We start from the raw sequence: 27812 nt of genomic DNA, 5'->3' as shown, positions 1-27812 counted from the left end.
CCCAGGATGGATTAGGCGCATGAAAAACTGGAAGGAAAAGGAGACGAAATTAATTATCAAACTTTAATTGATAGACTAATCTTACAGGATAAACAATAAGACAGCTAGTCAAGGTTACACTTTAAAAAAAATCCAGCAGCGCAAATCTAATAGACTAAATACGTTCATCTCCTCTCAAACAGGCATTTGATTTAAAAACAGAAACCAGAACAGAGCGCACACCACAAGGAAACATGGTACTTACGTATATTGTCAAATAATTCTGCAGAACTCTTTGAGAAAGAAAAGAGGTTTATAGAAATTCAGAAAGCAGTAGAACCACCCAGCCTGGCAGGGAGAGGTGCCAGATGTTCTGCACCTACTCGGAAGGAAACAGGTGCCAATCCTAAATGGAGAGGACTTCCTCACAAAGCCTTAGGACAAAGGGACTGTCCTTTTTCCAAGACAACCGGCATGAACAGAGCAGCAAGGAGCAAGAGAGAGGTCCCCTCAGAAGACAGGGTGGAAAGCAGGCCTGCCCTCGCACGGCCCTGACTGGCAGAGTCCGTCCCTTCCCCTTCACTGCCCCAGCAAAGCAAGGGTGGGCCAAGTGCAAGAGCCCAGGACGGCTGCTCCAGGCACATGGTTAAAGGAAGAAGAGGAAAGCAAGTCCCTTCTGGCTGAAATATGGCAACTTTTCTGAGATGTGGCAAAGTGGCAGAGTTGGTCTCTTTGGCCCTCGTCAGGCAGAGCAGCCACTAAGGAATCTACTGAGGCCTCGGTGGCCCCTACCGTGTCTGCAGGGGCATCCTTGGTTCAATCCCATCTGCAAAGAGTGAACACGACTTGCAAAAGGCCTAGCTTCAATTAAAATACTTCACACCACAGACTTCAGCAACTCGTGAGTTTGCTTTTCTAAGTTCTCTGACCAGACGGACAGAAACAGAGCTGTGAGGGATGGAGCCCTGGCAGCAGTAACCTTATCACTACTCGCCCAAGTGGCCTCGGGGAGGGAAGGGATACCTGATGTCTGTGGCAAAGACCCACAGGGAAAGCAGCCCCTCAGGAGGCCCGGGAGGCACCCGGCACGGAAGAGATGGCGAGCCCGCAAGCCTGCTCCCTGCCTGCTGGCCCCTCCTCGGAACCAGCTCCTTCTGAAGCCACCCACCTGCAGGGCACGACCCCAGGGAAGGAACCAGTCCCTTCCAACAGGGAAGGCGCTGCACGGAAATAATCCTCAGGAAAAATGAACACTGTGATGCCACCAAGGGGGACGAATACTTCATTTGCTAACACAGACTTGGTATATTCTGGACCACAAACAAGGTTAGGAAGAGACCGCTCATGGGACCGAGTGACAAACCCGTGAATACTGCTGTGACCCGGACATGGATCTAAATCAAATACTTCTCCCAGCGGCTTCTGGTGCTGTCCACCTCTGCTCTCCCGAGCGCTCCCAGCAAGGTCTCCATGCAGACACGGTCAGGAGCCAGAGCTCAAGATCATTCTAGCAAATTTACTGAGCTCCATAAAGCAATACTCCAACGGCTCTGTATGAAAAGATGTCGTTGACATTATTATTTATATATAGTATCTCAAAGTAAGGAAAAAAGCACCATTTTACATAAAACAAAAAGGCTCACGCAGGCTTTGGTCCTGCCTAGAAATGACAGCAGCCTGAGTGAGAAGCGGTTTGGCCCTTGGGGAGCAGGGAGGTGAAGGGATGCACGCTCTCGCTGGGAGGAAAGGAGGGCAGATGGCACGGGCAGCCACTGAACAGGGCACACAGTGGGGCTGGTGGGAAGGGCCTCGGCGAGCAGCACTGTGAGGCCAGCCTGGGGACAGAGACACTGGCTCTGCGGGAACAAAGTAGGCATGTGGCCCTGTCAGGACACATCTCCAGGACAGGGCCGCTGGCCGAAGAAAAGGGCAGTATTCACACCGGGGGGAGCCCCCGCTTGCTACGTGATCATTTCCTCTGCAGACCCACCCACCACAGAGGGAGGCTCTGACAAGTAGCAAAGAAGCCCTTTGCTCCAGGCACCACAGGCCAACAAAGACAGAAATGCTGCAGCAACTGCTCTTTCTTCAAGGGATGACAAACAGGCAGTTTCTTGGATGTGACACTTCACTTAATGTACGTATGCCTCCTCTCCCCCAAAAGCAAGAGTAGATTTCCCTGCCCAGATGCACAACTGGGCACGGGCTATACCATGAGAAGCACGAGTCTGTCTACATGGGCTGGATGCCTGAACTACAGCTTGGAAGGAAAGGGCGTAGAGTATCATCATTAACTGGCTCACGAGGAATAGTCATCTTAGGCGAACACATGCTAATTACGTTTCACAGAATGAGGGGGAATAGCCTAGAATCCAAAATGTGAAGTCCGGAAAAATCTCTCGCCAAACCTTATGATGAGAGCCTGCAGCCAGGGAGAGGAGAGCGGCAAAGACAGCCAGCAGAGGGAAAGCAAAGAGTACAGAGGGGACCATTCACCAAGAGACTCGCCCTCCTGTCAGAGGCCATCAAGCCATAAGGAGACAACAGAAGCTCATGTGTACCAAGAACATAAGGGCTAAAACCAGAAGAGGGTGAGCTAATTCACGAAAGCGATTTATCCCATTTTCGATGTTTAAATACATCGGCCAACCCACTAGGTCAACGTGTCTTTGAGAAAGGCAGCATCTCTGGCCCTGGGATGAAGGACACTTGAACATAACGCATGAGCAGATGGACCAAATGGAGAAGCATAATTGAAATAATCGTTGGACTGCTTAAGAATTTCTCAGAACTCCGAAAGAAAGAAGGACCTGGGCCTGTGGCTATATGGCTGTGGAAACCGCCTTCCACCTCCTCAAAGGGGCCTTGGTTGGCCTGGGAGCTGTGGCTTTGGAGCAGCACAGCCTGGGTGTGCACTCACACCGGGCTGGGCCTCGAGGCAAATCAGTGAGGCCGCCAGACAACCACGGCCCCGGCAGCAGAACTCCCCAGAGGTCGGGGCCCGGCGCGAGAGCTCCCTGCCCTGGACCAACAGCTCTTCCCCCCCACCCCCGCGCGTTCTCCAGCAGCAGCACGGGTGGGAGGGAGGCCAGGAGAGGAAACCTTGATGAGGTACAAAAACAGGAACTGACATCTTTGGGTTTTAAAACAAAAACTCAAACCTAGGAAGCGAGAACATAAAAAAGGGAAAAGAATTAAATCTGAATCCATGGACAGAAAAATATGGCTTACTAACCCCCCTTGTTTTGCATACAATTTTATATGAAAAGGAAAAAGCCCAGCTCATCACAACGCAGTCCAAATGTTTGCAACCAAAGATTTATGAAAATATTTCAGTTGAAGTCACCTTAAAAAACAAAAAGGAAACCAGCAAGCTTTTTATATCGTTCTGTTCTAAACAAAATTGGCAGATCTACTCTCAAACACACTTAAGAGTATTCCACACATGTTCAGAATTCAGATTTATTGATTTCCACCATATCAACTTTAAAAATGGTATGGAGCTGACTGCAAGAAAAGGGAACCGGTGATTTTAAGTTAAAATTAAGCTAATGGTGAAAGTACATCACCTCTGGCTTCAGTCACCACATCGCCTTAGATTGGATATAGCTTTTTTTTGAACAAAGTCCCAGAACTCTGAAATCCAGGGATGCTGCAGGCCTCTCCCAGCAATGTCCTTCACTTTGGGTCAGTCTCCTGGGCCAGAGGTGAAAGTGCTTTCAAAAATACTGCCACTTCCCCAGCACAGTGTCTTTGATTGCATCCACATATTGAGTTGGGACCCAGTATACCCAGTAGTAAGAGGCTTCCGTGGGGCCCAACTGAAACGCCTGGAAGGGAAAAAGGAAAACCAAGCAGTACTTCAGAGGTCGGGAGACTAAGCAGGCAGCATGACACACACGGGGGAGGGCTGAGAAGTGAATTCATTACGGGAAGGGGAAAACTGTGCACACGGGGAGCATTCTCCTGTCCAAAACCAAAAACAAAACAAAAAAACCAAAAAGTGGTAGGCGAGTTAAGCATAGCCGATCCTAAAGCAGTGGCTCCCAAACTTGAGTGTGCATCAGAACCATCTGGAAGGCTTGTTAGAACAGACTGGTGGGCTCCACCTCTCCCCCACCCCCAGAGTTTCTCATTCAGGGAGGTCTGGGGCCTGAGAATCTGCATTTCTAACAAGATCCCAGGTGATGTCATACTACTGATCCAGAGACCAGTCTGACAACCACTGCCCTAGAGAAACTGTCACACATGCACAAGGAGACAGGTCTGAACGTTCAAAGCAGCACTGTCAGAACTGGGGACAACCCGGGAACGACCTACATGTCCAACGGTAAGGGAACGCAAAAACTAAAAGTGACGTGGTGGCCTACTCGGATGAATGCAGGATTATTTTTCAAAGGTATGAACTGGATCTACAGTTAATACAGACAGATCACGATGTCGAACCAAAAACAGCAAGTTGCAGAACGATACATACCATGAGACCATTTATGAAGACTGAAAAAACACAAAACAGTACTGTATCTTGTCCATGGATTTATACGAACATAAAAGCGTAGAGAGCTGGGAAGGATCCACATGATAAATCATGCTCATGGTCATGGGGGAGGGGGAGACACTGGGACATGTTCACTTTCGGTAGATTTTCTCTCATTTAAAAAAAAAAAAGGTTTAAAGCAATCATAAAATATTTACAGTGATCATTTCTTCGTGACGGGTATATGAGTTTTTTTTTTTTTTTTTTACAGTACTCTCTGTTCTTTTCTGCCTTTTCAAACATTCCTCTGGGAACGAAAGCACAGCCATCTTCTCTGATGTGAACTATGATACTGTTAATCTAGCTGATACGGCATCTAAAAAATGAGGGAAGTCCTTTCACTGAGCGGGGAGGATGCCACTCACTGGTGTTGAGTGACGAGAAGGGGCTAGGAGCACCACTCTCGCCGGATAACCCGGGAGAGAAATAAGAACTTAAACTGAGTAAGGCGGCATTGGTCGGTCATCCAAGCCAACTTCTGAAAGGTCCACTCGACTGGTCTGACATCCCTCTCACCAGGCTGCCTGAAAACCCAGGCTGCAAATGCTACCGTGCAAAATGGGAAAGATGAAAGTTTCAAAAGGGAGTGAAGGGGCCCAGCTGAAAATACTTAAGAGTCCATCTTTGTAAATGGAAAAAACAGCTGAGTAGGCAGAACAAATCTGTCTGCAATCCTTGAAGGATGGGCTGCCAGGGGGCCTGACAGCAGCCCCTGTGACGCTGTCCCTCCCAGGTCACCCAGAAGCCCTGCGGCCCAGGGACTGCAACGCCAATCGCGGCCTGGCTTCAGTGCCTCGGCGCAGACAGACCAACAGGCCAAGAGTGGGGACAGGTGGGACAGGACTGACTTCCCCGGGGCCAGGGGACTTGCCACCTGCCCAGAGAGGACTTCTCGATCACCAGAACCCCCTGCTCCTGGGATCTTCCTACACCTCCCTCTGCAGGAGATTCTGCATACCACCGCGCAGGTCGAGCCACAGCTGATCCTTATCTCCATGCCGGGGCTGACACAGCCAGTGCTGTGGGCTGAGAGCTACAACACCTGCCGCCTCCGACGGGAGAATGGCAGGCGGCCCTGTCCCTACCGACTGCTGGCTCAGGTTAGGCCCCTGGCAAAGTAACTTACAAGTTCTGGTAACCAAACTTCCCTCCTAACGTGGCCCCTCCTAACAGTGCTGGGAGAAGTCAGGGGGTTGCCCAAGTTGCCCCGTTCACTCCATCACTGGATTCTTGCTTGTTCTGCGCAAACTCGAGGAAAGCCTCCAAACGTCACCCGGGAGAGAAGCGCCTGCTCTCTTTAGAGGAAACCTCCATGCAGAATGATGGCCACACACCCCATCCTCCCCACTAGGGCCCTCGGCCACCTGACAGCTGCCGCCTGAGAAGAGCGACACCATCACAAAAGGAGACTGCCTGGCAACCTCACCAATACCCAGGCTGGTGGGAGATTTTGTTTTATACGTAGGACAAAAGTTAAAATGAAAACCCATAAGCCAATCCTCCTGTCTGTATTTATTTTCCTGGTCTAAAGACAAAATGTTACAAATAAGAGGAAGGTAAAGGTATCAAACATACTCCCTTTAAACTGGTTGGGGGGAGTTGCAAAATAAACTGAGGAATAGGTCATAGATTAAGTTCTAGGTAGGTGATGAAAACATGAGTCTTAAAACTGAGCGTCTTCTGAATACTGAGTTTACTTCTTCAGTTAGAGAAGTTCAGCTAGAGCCCATTCCCTGCTAGACGAGCAGAAGGGTAGTGAGAGGCTAACCCACGCCGGGATACTTACCATCATGTGGTAGTCTTCGTGTCCTTCGATAGGTTCACTGACCACATTTTTAATGGAGCCCATGGGCAATTTCTCAGTCCGCTCTAGTTGAGAGGGATTACAGTGATTACTCAAAGGCCCTCCTGTCCACTCCTGTGACTCAGCAGTCCCTCATCAGGGCTGGTGGCTTTGGGATCTACTGTAATCTCAAGTCTCCCATGTGCTCTAGGGATGATGGAATAGTCTTCCGACCAGCGCTCCCAGAGCTCTGCTTGGCAGCTGGGAGCTTCTTGGGAGCAAACAGGGAACAGGACTTGCAATGACATATTAAAGATCCTGGGAGCAAAGACAGTGCTTCCCTGGTGTTATTTTTAGAAGCCCGGCAATTTATAAACACCCAAGGATTCCCACTGCAGTGCTCTTGCCCAAGCCCAGGAATGGCTAAGGTCTCTGGCAGGGGCAGTCAAGAGGACCAAGAACAGAGGGAACAGCATGCCCCCGTGGCTCGCACAGGCCAGCGGTGCTTGGGGGTTTCAGACTAGTTTCTATCCCATCCGCGTCACTTGCCCTCCCACAGTTCCCTCTCCCGGCCCCCCAACCCTCCATATACCCACATCTGAGGAAGTTCTCTTAAAACATTTATGACATTTTAGGATTAACCCTCAAGGTATCACTGATCCCAGGAGGCTGAGGAGACATTCTGCAGCAAGTTTAAGGGTGGCAGGTAAGAAAGAGGAGGCAGTGAGGGATGCCAGGAGTGAGAGGAGCTTGCAGGAAGTGAGCCAAGAGCCGCAGGGTGGGGCCTGGAGGCAGGAGGTGGGAGTCCCTGCATAAGAGCCCACCCCCTAGGAGCAGCAGACACAGCAGGGGACGGGGAAGTTCTCAGCAAAGTTAAACCAACTTGGAAAAAACTCATTACAGCCTTTGCAGAAAGGAAAAACTGGAAAAGGCAGAATCTGAAAATAGAGGAGTTGACAAAACAGATCTAGAATTTAGAGACCTGGGTTCTAAGCTGGCTGGTGACTAGAGACATTTTATTTCCATTCTGTGGGCCTTGGGGTTCTGATAAATGGGGATGGGGGGAGAACGAACGTGAAGACATCCATTCAGGTTCTGACTTTCAGTGGTTCTGAAATAGTGACCCACAGCCAGGACCTGACCAGCAGCTGTCTCTAAGATGGAAACGTTTTTAAACACCAGCCACCTTGAAATGTCCAGAGATTTCACATAAAAAGATAAATTTCTGGCTTCTCTTGAAAAGTCAAGCCTGGGCCCACATTCCTAGTGACAGCAATGAGCTCGATCCCACTGGCCTCCCGTGCGGCCAGGGTGCACGCCCCTGCTGGTGACTTCGCCTGAAGCTCGTCCTTCCCGCCGCCCGGCCGGAGGATGTGAGGACTGCCTCCTACACGGGCTACCACAGAGTTTCAACTGCACGTAGGAGCCCCTGAGCGTCACTCTGGATCGAGTCCTGTCAACAAAGAGGCCAACCAGCTGCTGGGATGGTCACTTCACGGTGGCTCCTCGCCAGTAGAAAGATGAAGCCAGTGGCTGGTAGCCAACTCCCAGAACAAGCTGTCCTGCTGGGAGGCTGCTTATGACACTCAGATGACAAGACTCCTGGCCAAGTGAGGACACTGCGTGACATACATCGATACAGTGGTCTGGGTGAGAGTGAAAACCTGAGCCTCGGCCACCCTGTGAAAACTGGGGTCTTGGCCACGCTCTTTCATCAGGCTGGTGAGTCAGGAGGCTTCAGACAGCTCGGAAGCCCCAACATACCGAGATTCTTGTGCCAAAGCAGGAAAGCAGCTGCTCCTACGAGCAGATATAAAACCTCCAACACAAGTCCAGGGCATTCTGCCTAGGGCCACAGTGAGGACGGCCTTCCCACAGCCTCCTCACTCGGAAACGTTCCCCGAGGACGGACGGGCACCTGCACACTGTCCTCATCCAGCCTCCCCTGCCTGCACCTGTTCTCCTGGCCGTCAGGGACTTTCTGCATCAGTCTTAGCAACTGCTTCCATGGGACTGCCCGGAAGAGAAAGTGGAAGTCGAGGAAGAGGCAGGATTTGGGAAAGTCAACTCTTCATGATGGAGAACTGAGCAAAACCACCTACAAAGTCATGAACAAGTAAGGGTCTGACAGAGGCAGGGCAGCTCACAACGAAACAAGACCGATGCTGGGACAGGCTCTGTAGGAAGGGAAGGGAAAGGTCTGTGAACGGGGGTCCAGAGGCCCTTGGGAAAACTGGGGACGCCCTCACGTATTCTGCAAAACCTGCTTTTTGACCATGCAGTTAGAAATGAATATGAAACAAAGAATATACAGCAAGCTATCATAAAATTGTTAGAAAACTCAAGCATTTGGAATTTTGGTGTTTGTTCGCCTTAAGAACCAGGACAGGGTTACAAACAAGAAAACATGTTTTGACATTCTGAAGGAGCACACACCTCACTCCCCATCGCCCCGCTGATTATTTTCCATTAAACTGTGGTCCCACATTAAGCAGTCGTACTAAACGGCCTGTCCCTGAAACCAGGTAACCTCACGGGACGGGACCCCCTAGACTTCTCTTTAGCATTTACCTCGAACACTGAATACCTACAGTGCTGGCCAGAAACAGGTGAATTAGGCATGTTCGGTTCCCTCCAGGAATCTAACAGGGGGACAGACAAGTCAGAGAGTAATGAGTGCTCTGGGGATGTAAACGGAGCGCTCTATGAACAGAAGCGGCAGCAATTCGTTCGGGGAGGCGGGGCACCGGGGAAGGCTTCATTAGGAGAGGGCTTTTCACTGGGCCTCAGAAGATGTTATTAATAACAAGGAATGGGAAGAAGGCATTCCAGGTAAGGGCCCCGCAGGAGCAAAGACGCAGGGCTGTGCAGAGCACGGTGGAAAGTGCAGGCTGGTGCAGCTGGAGCCCACGGCGTATAAACAGGGCAAGCAGGGCGGAAGGCAAGATCCAGAATTTGACAACACTGGACACTATGTTTAGGCATTTGAACTTAGCCCAAAAGAGCCAAAGGTTTTTGAGCACGGGAACCAGTGAAAAAGATGGGCAGGACACAACAGAACACAGACAGGGCAGGGAAATAGGTTAATGTGCTTTAACAAACCAAGTTTAAAGAGGCTAGGAGTTCTAACTGGCACGATACAGTGGCAAAAAAAAGGGGAGGAGACACATAATTCTGGAGCATAACTGACAAGACTTTGAACCATCTGGGGGAACGCAGCGGGAGGAGAGTCAGAGACAATTCCCAGCCAACAGCAAGCAGCAAGGCTGCCCCACCGGGCACAGGCAGGGGGAGGTGGAGGCGGGCAGGGCACAAACAGGTAAGTGGGGGTGGGGACAGGTGCCTCCACAGGAGGCAAACAGGGCAGTGAGGAGGAGGCTCATCTGAAACTACCGCTTGTCTCCAGCCGATCGCTGCCATGTGAGAATGCAGGTCCAGAATGGCTACATCTTTTTTTATTTTTTCAAGAGAAGCCCATAAACCCCCACGTGAGATCAAGTGAAATCTCTTAATTTTTACAGAACGTGTGTCAATCCAAAAAACCCTGGTCTGTGGACCAGGCCTGGCCCTCGGGCCACACATTTGGGACCTCCGGTTTTGGGCGCATGGGAAGAGCCACTGTTGAAGGACTGGCCCTGACAGAAGACTGAAAAGAATGAGGGGAAAAAGGTCCAAACAGAAGGTGAGCATCTAAAAGCAAAGACAAAAGCACGCCAAGCACAGTGAAAAAAGAGAGATCTCAGGAGGAGCGCAGTGGCACCCAGGACCGAGCACCGCCGAGGGCCCGCGCCGGGCCAGGAGGAGGCCAAGAGCAGGAACCTACCTTTAGTGCCGATCCACAGCTGGTCTTGTTCTAGCTTGAAGGTAAGCCTCACTTTGCCTCCGGACTTGTTGTACATGCCGGATAAGGGGACCGTGGGCAGGCGCTCCTGGAGGCACAGGAGCACAATAAGAGATGGACCAGAAACAAGGCGCAACACGGAAGGACAGGGGACAGAATGTGAGGATGCGATCACAGGAACCTCGGGAAGTCAGAAGGCAGACCTGGTTTGTTTGCAGGACGCTCACAAAGGAGTCCGGCTTACCTGGGCACCCTTAACAGATGGCATCACATCTTCGGGTTTTCCTTTATCCAACACTTTCCTGTGTTGCTATAACATAAGTCAGAAGAAATAATTAAATGAAACAGTTGACTGCATTTAGTCCTATCACTACCTTTCTGAAAAAGAGAAAAAAAGCCTTGCTGTTTCCGCTCAAAAGCTTTTAACGTGTACAGATTATGAGTTTTCTGACTTTAAGGAGCAGAGGCAGGAATGTCTCTGAAAGAAATGTCCTCTATCTGTGCCATCTGAAACAGCAGCCACAGGACATTTGTGGCTATTAAGCACTTGACATGTGGCTAGTAGACATGAGGAACTGAATTCTCAATTTTAGTCAATTTTACATGGCTGCTGTATTACACATCAGCATTCTAGAGCAATGAGGGTTTCCAGATTGCTAATCCAAATGAATTCCACTCCCCTCCTCTGACCAAAAACACTGCCACTGACAGGGATGAACATCAAGTTAGAGAGAACCGCAAAGGGAGGTGTTCTCCTGCTAAGTTCAAAATGACAGCCATTTGTGTCACCTTAACCTCCCAAAGAAACTGATCAGGAGATGTAACCAGCCTGCTACCTGCCTACGAGGAGCATTTCTGCAACAAATGCAAACTCGGCCGACTACAGAAGACGGCCCGGCTGCCCTACCCTAACCCCGGCTGACCAGAAAGCCTGGAGAAGCACGTTTCTAAGAGAAATGCTCATGGCTCTACGGGCTGACATTAAGAAGTTGCTGACCCTGCCCCCAGGGGGTTTCAGGCAGCTTGTTAAGGGCTCTCTCATTAGGCTCATGGCTCCCTAAAACAGCTCTTAACCAGCCTAAATGCCCAAGCGTGTTTCTTCTCCACCTGTGGCTTTTTGGTCATTATTTGCTATTTGGGAAAGCTGGAATGGCAGAGCAGCAAGTGGGTGAAGGAAAACAAGACCACCAAAGTGAAGCACCAGGTGGCCACTTCGAAGGCTCCCTGGCATGGCCGAGACCCTCTGCAGGGATAAACTCAGTAGTGCCAGACTGCAAGCAGAGGGTCCCCATATGTATCGGCCCCAGATTCCTCAACAAGCTGATAAAAAGTCAGGAGAATGGGTCCCTCTCATTAGCCCATGTTGGGCCTCATAATTAGCATCAGTGGAACAAAGCAGCAGAGATTAACAGCTTCATTCGACTCCTACCTCATAAGCACCTTGTGCAAGAATTTTCCCTGTACTGAGGAAAACACTTTTAAGGCTGGTACACTACCATTAGTAACTCAAAACCTACGTTTAAGAAGCGTGTACTGCTCCAAGGGTGTGACCGGCGGGAACACTCACTTCTGACGTGCTCACATTTGACAATTTCATGTATGTGGCAGAGGAAGATAGAGAAATGGAGAAGAACTCAATTGGTTACATTTTGATCTCATATTTGAGGGTGAAAACGTCCGCGCAAATACCATTTAACTGTTAACACAGATTTACGACTCCTTAGCTAAAACCCCATAGACAGGTGTTTTAATTTTTATAAAGCCTAAAAGCTGAATAGACTTTATAAAAGCAACATAATTTAAAAATACGTTACACATGGGGCGCCTGGGTGGGTCAGTCAGTTAAGTGTCTGACTGACTCGCAGTTTCAGCTCAGGTCATGATCTCACAATTCATGAGTTTGTCGAGCTCTGTGCTGACAGCCTGGAGCCTGCTTTGGATTCTGTGTCTCCCTCCCTCTCTGCCCCCCCCCTTCTTTCTCTCTCTCAAAATTAAACAAATATTTAAAAAAAACTTTTTAATATGTTACACATTATCCTCTGTAGGATCTGGAGTAGCACCTTGTCACTGAACACATGAATGTTTCTATAGCAAAACATGAATATTCACGGTAATTCTGGGCTAGTTTTTGATCAGGTTTTGTAAGCACATATACAGGATTTGGAATCTGTAACACAAAATGGTCTCCTCCTCACACTATGAGCCACATGCCTTGGTGCCTATGATCACTAAAACCGATCTTGGTTCAAATTGGTCTACTCCACTCGGGACACAGGTTAAGGTGAGACTGTCTGTCTTGCTGGGAGGCTACTAAGAGTGGCCAAGAGGCTCCAGGACGGTGAGTGGGGTTTGCGGGGTAGTAAGGCGGCAAATGATGGTTCTTCCAATCAACTCCCTCTCCAATGAAATCCTCTCACTTTCCCTAATTACAAAAAGAATTTTAGTGGCTATAAGAAGCACAAGGCTGGATCTCTTCCATCAAACACAGGCAACAGAGAAAGTAAAAAATCAGGCGCCATTTCACCCATTTCATGGCCAAGGAGGGAAAAAACCCAAAGCCAATGCAGTTATGTTCCTAGTCAGCTTCGTCTGGCTTCCTGAAAAAGTCAGTCTTAGAGGAACCTCTGCTGAGCTCTGCACCTATCCAGACAAGGCTTGTTGACTTGGGGGAAGCCACAAACCAAAAAACAAGTGTAAGCACTTGTACAAAACGGGGGGTCAATTCTAACAGTGGCATTTTTCTCTGGCACTGAATAGAGAAGAGAAACCCACAAAGGATTCCTTTCAATACTGGCCTTCCAAAGGCCTTATCCTAAAGTAAGGAGACTTGAGACACACTGACCCGCCAGATGAGACAAAGTTGCAAATCTCAGGTGGTTGTCACCCCCACTCAACAGCAAGTGGCACCCAACTGCTTCCATAAATTTCCATCAGGGGCCCTGTCTGAAAAGGAGCTTATTCTAGGAAGAATTTCACCAGCCAAAGCTCCAGAGGACAAAGCCGCAAACTTCCCAGGACGAGCAATCCCACGACAGACTCACTTTCTGCCTGCAGAGCGGCTCCTTCTTGTTCTCTTCAGCCTTTGCGTCCTGCTGGGCAGCATCTTTGGGCGTGTTTACGGCTAAAACATCATTTATCGTGGAGCCAACCACCATGATCTTGGCTCCGCTGGTCACTTTTATTTCTCTCAATGTCTTATCCTCAGGGACGAGTCCCTTGTACATGACTTTTTGCATGGCAGGAGGGAGACCTTGGGAGAAGGTAGGAGAAAGTGAAAGGAAGGGATGAAAAATGTACCTGGAGCAGGGCCGTGCAGCAACAGACCTGGAAATGAATACTCCACCACCTGTGTGCGCTCAGGCAACTCATACCCTGAGTTTCCAAAATTTTATAATCATGACGGCAGTAATTCCTTCCGCACGGACTTGTTTTAAGGATTAATTAATAAAGCAAACAGAACGTTTAGTGCAGCGTCTGGTATTCAGTAATTGTTCAATTATTAGCTATCATTCATTCCACCTTGTTCCTCAAGCCTCTAATCACGCAAATACTAAGTGAAAGACCACAGGCCTCAGAGATTCCAACAAGGTTTCTCCTCAGAGAGACCAATAAAGACTAAATTGTTTCTAGAAGCTTACAGGCTACTTGAGGAAAAAAAAAATCATTTCAGTTGACAAAGTGCTGCAAACAAGACAATACTGAAACCTAAATAATATAAGAATCTAAGAAAGGGCCAGCACTGATAGTCAACAGCAATGTTTCCTAAATTTCCCTTATGAGAATTACCCAAGATACTTGCTAAAAATAAATTTCTGGACATATTCCAGATCCACTGAATCAAACCCTCTAGGGGAAAGGGCCTAGGAGCTGTAAATTTAACATGTACCTCAGATGATTTTCATAGATGTTTCCGGCAACACTGCTTGGAAGCTTGGGCCTAAAGGTCAGACCTGGACCTGAATCTCAGCTCAAGATACTTTCTAGCTGTACGATTTTGGGTCTCAGTTTCCCCATCGGAACAATGGGCATATTAGTACTTACACTGGAGAACTATTCTAAGCATTGAGGGAGCAGATGCAAAAAGAGTGGCTAGCTCTGTGCTTAGCACAGTGCAAGCACTAGGAATCGGCAGGCGGGGTGAGGGAGGCTGGCTATCACTGACAGTGCCAACACGATTACCTGTAATGGAGTGAATCTTCTGTTTTAGCTCGGAGCCTGTACTATCCAGGGGAAACTTCACGTCGTGCTTAGTCTTGTTCCAGATGATCTTCAGGTCTACCAGCTCCCTGCCCGCGCCGCCGCCCGCGTCCTCGCCGTTGCTGACCGAGGCCTGGGCCGCGGGGTCCCCAGGGGGCTGGGCCGGGGCCGGCTGCAAGCTGCCTCGCGCAGCGCAGGAGTCCTCGACCGCCGCCGGCCCCGCCGCGACTTCGGCCTCTACGCAGTTTAGGGGCCGCGCGGGGGCCTCGGTCGCCACCGTCTCGGCCTCCGTGTCCATGCCAGGTTCCTCCATGCCTGCAAGGGGGTTAGGGGGGTGGGCGCTCGCCGCAGGCTGGGTCTGGGACCGAACCCTATTCGGGCGCTGCCGAACCTCCGATTCCAAGCCAGACTACTCCCCACCGGACCCGGACGCATCCCTCCCAGAGGCCCGCTTCACTTGGGCCCAACCCGGGCGCCCGCCACCCCCGCCACACTCACCATCCGGGGCTCCGGCCGCCGCCATGATGATTGTGTACAACACCCACCGCTCCCGCAGAGGTCGCCGGGAAAAGACGAGCTAGCTGAGATTGGCCCCCGCAGCAGCCCCTAATCTTGCACAGCCTGGCCGGAAACAGGTGGACGTTTCTATGGAGACCCGCCTCCTCCGCTTCCCCAGCCCGGCCCCCTGCCACGCTTTAGCTTTCGGGAGCCGAGGGGGGCGGGCCCGGGAAGTCGCCCGCAAGATGGGCCCTGCCCCCTAGAGGCCTAGTGGGGCCGGCGTGGCGTTGGGGAGTATGGGCTTGCCGGCAAGGAGGCCTGCGCCTTTAAGGGGCGGGGCTGTGTCCTCTGTGGCAGACGCGGATTGGCTGGGAGGGATCCCCGGAAGTGATGCACCGAGAAGCCCACGTGTGCGGGTTCTTCCCACATGGCGGTGCTTCTGAAGAGGGTGCTGCAGTCGGCGAGGCCCCCTGCGGCCTTAGGCCGCCCCTTGGGACGGCGCGAGGCCAGCCTGGGCACTGATCCCGGGGCTGCAGTGCGGGTGCGGTTCGCCCCCAGCCCCACAGGTAACCTGGGCGGACGTGACGCTGCAGGTCGAGGGCCACCGTACCGTGCCCACCCCCCGAATCTTCCCCAACGAATCCCTTCCGGTCGAGTCAGACTGGGCGGGCAGCGCGATCCTATCTTACAGGGGCAGAAGTAGGCTCACGAACGGAACTTATTCACGTTGTCAGGAAGTTTTTTTGTGTTTATTGTACTGTACCATCTCTTTCTGTCTCTTCCATGGGTTCAATAAATGTGTATCGAGTACAAACTGTGTGTCAGGTACTGTTCTAGGCGTTGGCATGCTGTGGTCTCCGAGAACGTTTGGCTCCCGTTCTCAAAAAGCCTGTCATAGTATACATAGTCGCGACAAACACGTGTAAAAATAACTATAGTTCTAGTCACATGTGCAATAAGAAAAGTGGAGTAGGGCCCTGGAAGTTAGGTAGGAAGCTCAAGAAGGTCTTGAGGACGGAGCGTTTGAGTTGAGAACCGAAAGACAAGAAACAGCTAGCTAGGTGTGTGAAGTCTATATAAAGCCTATTGGAGGGACTTTAGACAGAGGAAATTATAGGTACAAAGGCCTTGTGGTTAGTGTTGGCGCTCAGCGAGCCAGAGGGTTAGGCAGAGCCTCTTCGTGTACCCTAGCGGAGAGCTTTGTCGGGGCTCCCCACTATTTCCCCTGGTTTTTTAAAATTTTTCTCACAGAGGCCACCCTCTGCCCTCTCCGCACTGAGCATGCTTCTCCTTCAGAACCTTTGGGTCCACATGTAAGCCTTTGTGGCGAGATCCCAGCTGCACAGTGATAGAATCTTTCCTGGCAGGCAGCAGAGTATAGAGCAGGCCTCTCAAGCCACTGTGACACGACTGGTTTTTAATTTCCAGTTGATTATGGATCAATATTTTTATAGAAGCAATAGAAAGCAGTTACTAAAAAGGATAGATATTAAAAGCATACAACATGTGAACCTATTTCTATTGAATTCACTGGATACAGAACTATTCTGTCAAATTTTTAAGTTTTGAAATACTTATTCTCATATGTACTATGTATATTTATTCTCATGCTGTACTTAACTTGGTTATGAACTGGCAGCAATTTCCAGACCAGCAAGTGTCTGCACCTGGCTTTGCACAGTGCTCAAATAGTGGTTGGGAGACAGGGTCTGAGGTTGGTTGGGTCCAAATTTCCAGCTTTGCCCTTTGTTAGCTGTGTGACATGGGCAAATGACATAACTGTTCTGAGCTTCTGAGCTTTCCCTTCTGTCAAACAGGGCTAGTAATAGTTCCTGCCTCCCGGGTTTGAGCTAATGCAACTGAGGCACTTAGCAAGGTCTGGTACTCAGTGCTTAATAAACAATATTCTTTATTATGATTATGGTTCTCCTTTCTTTTCTGATTTGCAGGAAAAGCCCATATAGAAAAGGCTGCTGACTACAGACAGATAAAAGATTTATCAAGCAATGTAGATCACTAATAGCTAAAATTAATTGAAAGGTATACTTTGATTAGCACTTAGGTCACAACAACCTTGTAAGGAAGGTTTCTATTTTTTTTTTTTAATCTTAACAGATGAGGAGATTGAAGGTCATACACATGAAGTAAAGTGCACAAAGGATAGCAATTGATACATGGTGGGTGCAGAATTTAAATGCAGGTAGATTTGATTTAAAAGGTCTTGCCTTCAACTCCTGGACCCCTGTCTTCTTTCATGGGGACCACTGGTTTTGTCGTCATCTTGTAATAACTAGAAGGTCACACATAATCTGTGTTGAAGGAGTCTGCCTGACTCCAGAAGAGTCTTTTGTGTCCCATGCTGCCTCCTGAACCTATAGATGCAGAGAAGCTCACTTTGGAGACAGGGCCGTGGCCTGGACCAAAGAAGATAAGGGGAAATGGGTAAATGCTTCCTTTTAAGCCTTCAGTCAGGAATGATGGAAAGGTAAAACCTTTGGAGTTTAAATCCGGGTGAAAAGAAATAACAATGGAATCAAATACTACTTTTGGTCAGTATTTAAAGCTAAAAAGGTGAAAATTAGAATGTATGCAAAATGTAATTGCACAGTTCTTTAATGGGTAATTATTGTGACTTTTTTTTTTTTTTTTACCCAAGCACATCATTGAATTTGTACATGTTAAGTGGATGTCTGGCATGGCTTCAGTGGATAATCCTCTTGTTTGTCCTCATTTGAGTAAAACTTGACCTTGAGGGAAATCTAAGTAGAACAGTGGATGCAGTTGGGAAGAGTTGGAGTCTTTTTTTTTTTTTTTTTTTACAGAATTACATGCTCTAAAACGTGGGTGGTTTTCTATTTCCAGGATGAGGAGCTAAACGGGTTGAACACCCTGTCATCCTCTGTAGCAGTCTAGCTGTCTCGGTGGTGGCTGGAAGGATGGGACGGGGGTAGCTGTGTCTTGAGCTTTGATACTCACTGGGACATCCTGCTACAAGCGGGGGCTCCCTTGCCCCTGGCGGACGCATGTCACTTCACCTTCCCTGTGTCGTCTGAGCCGTTCTCTTCTTCCGCCAGGCTTCCTGCACATCGGTGGCCTGCGCACTGCCTTATACAACTACATCTTTGCCAAGAAGCACCAGGGGCGTTTCATCCTCAGGCTGGAAGACACGGATCAGACGCGTCTCGTGCCCGGGGCAGCGGAGAATATCGAGGACATGCTGGAGTGGGCCGGTGAGGCGGGCAGGGAAGAACCCTTTTCCAAGGGGGGCGTGGGAGCAGAGAAGGGAGCCAGTAGGTCTCAGGGACCCGAGCTAGACAACGAGGAGTTCCTGGAGAGATGGGTATGTGTGCTGCCTCAGGAGGCACGTGCCCCTCCCCCTTGCCCTCCTAGAAAGAGGCCGAAGAAGAGCTCTGAGGCTGTTTTGAGGTTTCTGTTTTTATCTTCCAATGTCAGGTGCAACTGGGAACTGACAGGAAACTCAGGCCAAGCATAAGTTGGAGTTAGAGAGGCTAGGCCTGTGGCGAGCTGGAGAAAGCTCCAGCTCCTGTTCCCATGTGGGAATGCTGGCCCAGCTTGTCTAACCTTCTGGCTTCCAAGAGGAGCCAGAAACCCATGTTTTTGTTACTGTGTTGTTTTTGTTTTTAATGAATACTTGTCATTGTTAAACTTGAGCTCAGATTTTCTTTTTTAAACCACACTGTATAAGCCAAACAAAATGTGTATAGCTTCTAAAGTCCGTCTTCTTGTGGGGAGTTTACTCCAGAGGACTGCTAAACCCCGGGAAGACAAGGAGGCATGTGTTTGTGTTCCCTGGGTCAACAATTTCTTACCTGTCAGGACAGGTATAACCAGATCAGCTCTCCAAGGAAAAATACCAAAAATACCACGACTTTTATGAGATGTGTATTTTAATCTCCAGTAACTTATTAACTAGGCTTTGGGTTCCCAAAGGGCAGAAACTGATTTCATTTCTACCTTCTATTGTAGAACTTTATGGCAGATGCTTAGTCGAGATTAGTTGAGTAAAGGAATTCATTCAAAGAGATCCCTTATAATTAAGGTCGTGTTCCAGCATTGAACAGAGACCCTGTCCCCAGTAACTGGAAGACAGATAAAGTAATTCATGTTCACCGTGACGTTAAGTGTGGATGTGTGCTATGGAGAAAAGGTTAATAGGTTAGGGAACTGGCAGGGAGGGATGCTGTTTTAGACGGGGTGGTCTTCTGTGAGGAGGTGACATTAAAGCAGGGATCATATAAATGAGGGGCCAGCCCTATGGTTACTTGTGTGAAGATTTTTCAAAGCTGAGGCAGGGCGCCTGGGTGGCTCACTAGGTTACGCATCCGACTCTTGGTTTCAGTTCAGGTCGTTATCTTACGGTTTCATGAGTTTGGGCCCCACATTGGGCTCTGCGCTGGCAGCACAGAGTCTGATTAAGATATTCTCCCCCCCCCCCCCGCCGCCCATCCTCCACTTGTGCTATCTTTGTCTCTCTCGAAATAAATGAATAAACTTAAAAAAATTTTAAAAGCAGTGTGCCTGGGTGGCTCAGTCGATTAAGCATCTGACTTTGGCTCAAATCGTGATCTCACAGTTCATGAGTTCGGCTCTGTGCTGACAGCTCAGAGCCTGGGGCCTGCTTCGGATTCGGTGTCTCCTTCTCTCTCTGTCCCTCCCCGTTCAGACTCTGTGTCTCTCTCTCTCTCAAAAATAAAAGTTAAAAAAATGTTTTTAATTAAAAAAAAAAGAGGGAATAGCTGGTGTGAAGGCCCTGCTGAAAGAAAGCATAGGGTGTATTAGAGGAGCAGCAAAGAGGCCAGTGTGACCCAAGCACAGTGACAAGTGGAGGGACTGGAAATGTGAGGACAGAGGCCAGCCGCAGCTGAACCATGCATTGTTAGGCAGGCCAGCATGAGAACTTGGATTTCACGGAGCGCCTGCTGCCTGTCAGCCACTGCCTGAACGAGAGGTCCAGAGGTGAACGAGTCTTACCCTCGGAGCCCCTGGTGCGGCCAGATTGCAAGAGTGAGGCCTGCAGCCCCTTGGCACAGCCTCCTCCTGGCAGGTGGTGGAGTGGCAGAGTGGTGGCTAACTTCTGCAGCTTCCTGATTTAGGAGTCACGCTTTTTGTGTGTAATTGACATAGAATTCCCCTGATATGAAAGTCACCATTTCGAAGTCTACAAATCAGTGGTTTTTTTATTGAAAGCTATTTGAGGGCAGAAACATCACCATCTGGCTCTTCTACGTCCCCTCTGTCTCTACAGGAAGTGTGTATTGGTTAAATCCGTCCTTTGTGACCTGAGGTAATGAGACCTTGGGTTGGAGTTGTGGCTGACAACAGAGCCCAATTCATTTAACAGCACCCATTGCTGCAGCTCTGCATGTGAACCTCGGGCTGAGCATTTTTTTTTTTAATGTTTTTAATTTATTTTTGAGAGACAGAAAGTGATAGCGTGAGCAGGGGAGGGTCAGAGAGAGAGGGAGACACATAATCCGAAGCAGGCTCCAGGCTCTGAGCTAACTGTCAGCACAGAGACCAACACAGGGCTCGAACACATGAACCGTGAGATCATGACCTGAGCCGAAGCCGGATGCTTAACTGACTGAGCCACCCAGGCGCCCCCCACCCACCCCCCCCAAGCACTTTGAAAGGACTGACAGGTGCATTCTTGCCACTGCTCTGCATGATAGAGCATAGCTCCACTTTGCAGGGAAGGAAGCTGAGGCAGTACAATCAATGGTGAAAAGCATGGATTCTGTGGCCTGCTAGCCTGGATTCGAATACGGTTGTACCGCTTGGCGTTGCCAAGTGATGTAACAGAGCCCTTCTGTGCCTCAGTGTCCGTGCTGAATGGGAGCCGTGATGGCATCTACATGGTGGGGCAGTTCTGAGCCTTGGGGGATGTCACAGGACGTAAGAGCAGCCTGGCAGGTGCTTGACCCTGCAGCCCTCACATGTCTTCGGGATCCCTTGTCACAGCGTCTCAGGCGCAGAAGCAGGGGTCCAGCCAGGGCTGTGCCCTGAACCTTACTTCACTCCCTTGAGTCCACGCTTCAGGGAAAGGAGAGCTGGAGAGGAAGTGCAATTGGGAGTGTAGGCTATGGAGGCGGCATACCCCATGACTCCTTATCCATCAGGCCTCACAACATTGAGCACTTACCCTCTGTCTTTCACCTTGTCACCCATAAAAGGGAAATTGTGATAGTAACGACCTTGAGGATTGTTGTAAGGATTAAAAGCTTTACCATATGCATAAAGCACACAGAACCCTGCCGGGAACTGGTGCTGTCAGCATCTTCCTTATCAGTATTTGGTGAGCATTCTCTCCCGTTGTGCCGCAGGCATCCCCCCTGACGAGAGCCCCCGCCAGGGAGGTCCCGCGGGGCCCTACCAGCAGTCCCAGCGACTGGAGCTGTATGCCCAGGCCACGGAAGCGCTGCTGGAGTCCGGCGCCGCTTACCCCTGCTTCTGCTCGCCGCAGCGCCTGGAGCTCCTGAAGAAGGAGGCCCTGAGGAACCGCCAGACGCCCCGGTGAGAGCCCCGGCCTCTCGCGCTGCTTCCCCAGAGTCTCGTGCTTTCCTCAGCTGTTGCTACAGGACAGATTCCCCCCAAACTGTGGTCCCTGCACGGCCTCTGTGGTCAGGAGTCTGGGCACAGCTCAGCTGGCCCGGCTCATTGTGTCTCTCAAAGCTGCAGTCGAGGTTCTGGCCAGGCTTGTGGTTTTCTCAAGGCTGGGCTTCCAGAGGATTCGCCTGCATTTCTCTCACGAGGCTGGTGGCAGACCGCGGGCTGCGCTGGCTGTTGCCCGGGGACACCAGCTCCGGCCACGCGACCTGTCCACAGCGCAGCTCACAGCATAGCGCTGGCCTCGCTGCGGGCGAGGAGAACAGAAAGCAAAAGAGAGCAGTGAGACAGAAGCCAGTCTTTTTGTAACTGAATAGAGGAAGCAACGTCTTGTCACTTCTGCGCATCTGTTCCCAAGAAGAAAGTCACTAGGTCCACCCCACACTCCAGGGAGGGGATGACACAAGGGCAGAAACACCAGAGGCTGGATCGCTGGGGCCTTGTCGGAGCTGCCTACCGCTCTGGCTCTCAGGCAGTAGTAACACGCAAAGTAATTTCAATGATTTGTTATTCTGAATAAGTAAAGTTTCTTCAGAGCCAGAGAGATACATATGCAAAGATCTCTCCTAACTCTGACTCTGGTCCCTCAATTTTCTTTTCCATAAACAACTGCAGTTAGTATTTTCTTTCTTTCTTTCTTTTTTCATATTTATTAAAAAAATTTTTTTAATGTGTATTTTTGGGGTGCCTGGGTGGCTCAGTCGGTTAAGCCTCCGGCTTCGGCTCAGGTCAGATCTCACGGTCGTGGGTTTGAGCCCCGCATTGGACTCTGTGCTGGCGGCTAGCTCGGAGCCTGGAGCCTGCTTCTGGTTCTGTGTCTCCTTCTCTCTCTGACCCTCCCCATCTCATGCTCTGTCTCTCTCTGTATCAAAAATAAATAAAAAACATTTAAAAAATTTTTAAAAAATGTTTATTTTTGAGAGAGACAGAGACAGAGCACAAGCAGGGGAGGGGGAGAAAGAGGGAGACACAGAATTGGAAGCAGGCTCCAGGCTCTGAGCTGTCAGCACAGAGCCCGATATGGGGCTCAAACCCACAGAAAGTGAGATCATGTCCTGAGACCAAGTTGGACGCCTAACCAACTGAGTCACCCAGGAGCCCCATATGTTTATTTATTCTTGAGAGAGAGAGAGAGAGTGAGAGCGAGTGCACATGTGTGCTGGGGAGAGGCAGAGAGAGAAGAGGACAGGATCCAAAGCAGGCTCTATGTTTATAGTAAGGAGTTCAATGCGGAGTTCAAATTCATGAACCGTGAGATCATGACCTGAGCTGAAGTCTGATGCCTAACCGACTGAACCACCCAGGTGCCCCTAGAATTTCTTACGTCTTCTCCAGAGACACTCAACACAGATCCTGATGAACGCATATTGTTTCTCTTCCCCATTCCAATGGCAGCACACAATAAACGGATTGTGCAGCTTACCGTTCCCACTTACCGTCTCGAGGATATCTGCACAGGCCCACACAGTTTTTTTATGCTTCCATGGTACTCCACCGTGCAGATGTACCATCCCTTAACCGGCTTCTCACCAATGAATCTGGGTGCCATTTCTAATCTGTAGTTAGGGTGAAAGAGCTGGGATGGGTCATGCTGACGTACGTCGTTGTGCATGTGCGCAGGGCGTTTGTTGGAGACCTGCCCAGATGAGGAATTGCAGGGCCAGTTTGGAGCTTTGGCAGACACTGCCCTGTGGCCTTGACCACCTTGCTTCCCATTGGCAGTGGCATCAGGACATCTTGAGTTCCAGTTTATTTATATACTAATTTGTTTATTTCCATAAGAAATTAAAACAAAAATTTTAAAGTTTATTTAAGAAATCTCTACACCTAAACTGGGGCTCAAACTCATGACCACAGGATCAAGTCGCATGCTCTTCCGACTGAGCCAGCCAGGTGTTCTGCCCCTTTTTTAAGAGAGGCTTCATGCCCACTGTGGGGCTTGAACTCCCATCCTTGAGGTCAAGAGTCAAGCTCTCATAGCCTCCCGTCCAGTTTAAATGAGCTGAGTTCCAGTTTAAATGAGCTGAGTTCCAGTTTAAATGAGCTGTTTGGACGAGCCCTGAATGTTTGTATGAGGTCACGACGTTCACTACAGCTTTACTTTTTTATTATAAACAGTCTACTTATCCATTGGCAGAAGGTTATTTTTTTAAATTACGGTCACGTTCTGTTGTGGAATCCATACAACCATTTATTAATAGGACACTTGGCTCAGTGTCACAGAGTATGTTTTCAAGCTTTACATTTCTGTGTCAGGATTCTTTGGGGAGTAAGTAACAGAGCACCCTTTTAAAAGGGACAAACCATGGGTTCCCAGCTGGCTTAGTGGGTGAAGCATGCAACTCTTGATCTTAGGGTCGTGGGTCGTGAGTTCAAGCCCCATATCGGCAGTAGAGTTTACTTATAAAGAATAGGGGCGCCTGGGTGGCGCAGTTGGTTAAGTGGCCAACTTCAGCTCTCTGCTCTTAGCACAGTGCCTACTTCAGATCCTCTGTCCCCTTTTCTTTCTGCCCCTTCCCAGCACGTGCACGAGCATGCTCTCTCTCTTTCTCAAGAATAAATTTAAAAAATAATAATAACGAAGAATTTAAAAAGAGCAGGGGACAAATCCGAGCTTCTCATGCTTTAATGTGCAGACGACTCACGTGGGGATCTAGTTAACACGCAGATTCAGATTCACCACGTCTGGCCTGGGACCCGAGTTGCTTCATTTCTGACTGGCTTCCAGGTGAGCCTGCTGCTAGGGGTCCACAAACCATACTTGGACTCGTAGGCATTTTGCTATTTAGCAAGAAGAAGAGGGAGGCAGGGAGGCAAGTGTAAGTGTCTGCCACACTGTTACCCATCACTGGGCTTCCCCATACATCACTCCGCTCCCTGTTCAGGACTGGAAACAGAGCTAAAGAAGTAAGTGACCTGCCAAGGTCATCACCTATCAGAGACAGAGGTGGAATTTAGTCTCTTTGGGACTCCTAACTCCTATGCTGCTCTGCTTCCCAACAGGTATGACAATCGGTGCCGGACCCTGAGCCAGGGGCAGGTGGCCCAGAAGCTAGCCAAAGGCCCTAAACCTGCTATCCGCTTCCGCCTGGAGGGGGAGGCACCAGCCTTCCAGGACCTGGTATATGGCTGGAATCGGCATGAAGTGGCCAGTGTGGAGGGGGACCCGGTCATCCTGAAGAGCGATGGCTTCCCCACATACCACCTGGCCTGCGTGGTGGACGACCACCACATGGGCATCAGCCACGTGCTGCGGGGCTCCGAGTGGCTGGTCTCCACCTCCAAGCATCTGCTTCTCTATCGAGCCCTGGGCTGGCAGCCACCTCGCTTTGCCCACCTGCCCTTGCTCCTCAACAAAGATGGCAGCAAACTGTCCAAGAGACAAGGGGACATTTTCCTGGAGCATTTTGCTGCTGCCGACTTCCTGCCGGATGCCTTACTGGACATCATCACCAACTGTGGCTCAGGGTTTGCAGGTACCCGCCCGCCTGGGAGGTCACAGTGGGACTAGTGCCGTGAGGAGCTGGGGCTTTGGTTCAGGCAGCCCGGCTGTGCCTTTGCCTTATCCCTGCTGCACGGCCTTGCATCGTTCCTTCTTTTCCCAACTGATGGTCACTGAGCCAGACATGGTGTCAAGTGCTAGGGCCACCACAGTGAACAAGCTGGATGTAACCCCTGCTGTCAGGGAGCTTATGGTCTTTGAGCCTTACCTGCCTCTTTGTAAAATGGGGATAAGCGTCTACCTCATAAGGCTAAGTCAGAATTCCCTGAGCTCATGAGTATGAGGCACCCAGCAAAGTGTCTGCACTTCGCACAAAAACCTGTAGATCTTATGATTATTATAGTTATATTATTCCCACAATGGCAAGTGTGGGTTCCAACAGTATTACTAAGGCTGCCATGACCCTGGTTTATTCCAACCGGAGCCCTTATCGTTGGTACAAGACTTAGAGTCTGAAGTTTAAAGCAGCAGCAAATTAGGATGACCTCTTTGTGGAGGGGATTTCTGGAAATGTGGCACTGATAGCCTGCTTGCTGTTTATTCTGCTCTTATCTCATTTACTCTTTAGAATATCCTTAAGAGGATTAAATTATCCCTGCTGTTATAAAGGATTGTGAGGCTCAGCCAGGTTTGATGACTTGCCAAAGTCCCAGAGCCTGTACGGGACATAGCAAAGGGTCCCTTTAGGCTGCGGCTCAGCCATAATGCCTCCCGACCGCACGGGACGGGGCTGCTGCTCCGGAGAAGCGGCTCCCGGCGCGGCAATTCTCAGGGCTGCCTGAGCTTCAGAACCACTTGGGAAGCTTAGAAAGCACCGTCATGCTCAGACCCCGTCCCAAACCAGCGAGGTCAGAATCTCTGGGGCACAGCCAGGTAGTGAGTATGCTGTTCCTGTAACCCTCCTGCAGTGAGGGTTGGGTTAGTCCGGTTGTTTTCAAAAAGTTTTTTAACATTTATTTATTTACTTTAAGAGAGAGAGTGTGAGTGGAGGAGGGACAGAGAAAGAGACACAGAATCCAAAGCAGGCTTCAGGCTCTGAGCAGTCAGCACAGAACCCAACGTGGGGCTTAAACCCATGAACCATGAGATCATGCCCTGAGCTGAAGTCGGACGCTCAACCGACTGAGCCACCCAGGTGCCCCTCGCCCAGTTGTTTTCAAACTTGTTTTTCCTGAGTGACTGAACCCTTTCTGCAAAGGAAAGCTCCTTCAGACCCTTGATCTATAAAAGAGCTGGAAGTTGAATCCCTTGGGTCAGATTGGAATGGGGAACCCAGAATGTGCTCACCCAGCCTCCCTTGTGATTGAAAAGTGAGGGAGGGTGCTGAGGCTGGACCTGCCTCCTTACAGAGAACCAGATGGGCAGGACCCTGCCAGAGTTGATAAAACAGTTTGACCTGACCCGGGTCACCTGCCACTCAGCCCTGTTGGACTTGGAGAAGCTCCTGGAATTCAACAGGTGAGTGGCAATGGTGGTGGGGGGTGGGGGGGGGCTCTGGTAGAAAAGGGCTTTCTTGTTGATGATGGGTACCCATGGCAGAGGGTCTAGTGGGCTTTGGAGTCACACGGACCTGACTTTTACTGTGGGCTCAGGTGTCTCATGGTCTGTGAACACAAAGCATGTAAGTCACTTCGCCTCCTAGAGCCTGTTTCCTCCTCTCTAATAATGGTACATACGTCGTGCAATTATTGTAGGAGTTCAGTTAAATTAAATGTTGCATGAAGGTACTGTGCACACCCCCTGGCACATAGAAAGTGTTCAGTAAATGGTGCGTACTGTTTCTGTCATTCCCATTATTCCTGGCTGTCCCTTGCATGGATTCTGTTAGCCGTGACCTGGAGAAAAGGGGCATCTTCATCTCAGAATCCACCTCTCCCCCCTCACCCCCCACCCACAAACCAGCACAGTGAGCACTGTCTCATGACACCTGTTTTACATTTCACGTAGCCCTTCACTCAGACCTCTAAAGCCAGTTACAGTTCAGATCACTGCTGACATTCCATCTAAGGACCTTGGTGGTAAAGCCAGCAGGCAGGGGTATACTTAAGGGACAGGGGACTCATTGATGCCATCTCTTGAGCACCTGTTAGGGTATAGGCTCTCCTCTGTGCTTTCCTTGCATGAGCCCAGAGAATTCGCACTGACCGCAGTGCTGAAGGTTGTTTCTTCATTTATCTCCCATCAGACATCTGGTCAGTTGTCTGACTTTGCTCTTTTGCATAGGAGGAAACCAGCACATAGGGCCGTGTTCCGTAACCAGCCCGTTCTCACAGCGAATGGCAGGCATCCCTTGAAAGGGTGTTCACGAGTGAGCGCAACTTGGACCCTACCTTTCTGATTGTAGGGAAAGCAGTATCTCAAGGAAATGGGGCAGGGCAGGGAAATACTTTTAGACCCATTCCAGTCCACCCCGAAGCACGAGGGTAGCCAGAGGAGGACGGAGGTGGACTTTGCTCGGCGTGGATCCAAGAGGAGATGCAATATTGGGACCGCCACTGTGCAGCCGGAGCTGTTAACGTCTCGATTACCTGCGGGGTTGCCGGCATCAGGCCACGGCTGGGATTATGTCGGTGGTAGCATTAGTGGTTGTCAGAGCGGCACCACGAGTGTGGTGGAAGAAGCGATGCGAAGTGACATCAACTTGGCACTTCCTGTCTCCCAGGCCCTGGACCTTCTGTGTATTATCTCAAGTGCGGCCACTAGGGTGTCCTGATTGCTCTCTCTGCCGTCTCCTCCGCTGCTGAGGAGGTCCTAGAGCACTTGCAGCACGTGGTGTTCGTTCCTTTTTAAAGAAATCGTTATGTCTGGGGGCAGCGTGTGCTCCAGATAGCTTCGCAGAGGGTCTCAT

At 50.0% G+C, this 27812-nt stretch overlaps 2 protein-coding genes across 7 annotated transcripts in view; one reads left to right on the top strand and one right to left on the bottom strand.

The window, feature by feature from the left end:
- Nucleotides 1-49: 49 nt before the first annotated feature.
- Nucleotides 50-15134, bottom strand: UBFD1 (ubiquitin family domain containing 1). 6 transcript variants are annotated; one of them, XM_029946588.1, is made up of 8 exons: nucleotides 14836-15134; nucleotides 14320-14652; nucleotides 13182-13390; nucleotides 10385-10450; nucleotides 10123-10228; nucleotides 8871-8941; nucleotides 6303-6385; nucleotides 50-1529 (listed from the first exon to the last, which is right to left on the bottom strand). In XM_029946588.1, exons 1-7 carry the CDS (start codon nucleotides 14858-14860, stop codon nucleotides 6305-6307), a joined length of 891 nt encoding a protein of 296 aa, XP_029802448.1. In that variant the 5' UTR covers nucleotides 14861-15134; the 3' UTR covers nucleotides 50-1529; nucleotides 6303-6304. The 6 variants fall into 6 exon arrangements, with proteins under 6 accessions (XP_029802448.1, XP_029802450.1, XP_029802445.1 ...); XM_029946586.1 differs by lacking the exon at nucleotides 50-1529 and adding an exon at nucleotides 3720-3809 and having other exon boundaries at nucleotides 14836-15131; XM_029946590.1 differs by lacking the exon at nucleotides 8871-8941 and having other exon boundaries at nucleotides 14836-15129.
- The window catches only part of EARS2 (glutamyl-tRNA synthetase 2, mitochondrial), an 18576-nt gene continuing 5672 nt past the window's right edge, over nucleotides 14909-27812 (top strand). Inside the window, exons 1-5 of the mRNA XM_029949967.1 lie at nucleotides 14909-15401; nucleotides 17910-18065; nucleotides 21180-21369; nucleotides 24466-24938; nucleotides 26314-26422. Of these exons, the coding sequence (XP_029805827.1) occupies nucleotides 15263-15401; nucleotides 17910-18065; nucleotides 21180-21369; nucleotides 24466-24938; nucleotides 26314-26422 (1067 nt within the window). The 5' untranslated portion in view covers nucleotides 14909-15262. The remainder of the gene's footprint in view (nucleotides 15402-17909; nucleotides 18066-21179; nucleotides 21370-24465; nucleotides 24939-26313; nucleotides 26423-27812) is intronic.

The sequence above is a fragment of the Suricata suricatta genome, chromosome 8, assembly GCF_006229205.1.
Source record: "Suricata suricatta isolate VVHF042 chromosome 8, meerkat_22Aug2017_6uvM2_HiC, whole genome shotgun sequence".
Taxonomy (NCBI): domain Eukaryota; kingdom Metazoa; phylum Chordata; class Mammalia; order Carnivora; family Herpestidae; genus Suricata; species Suricata suricatta.
This window is presented reverse-complemented; position numbering and strand designations above follow the sequence as displayed.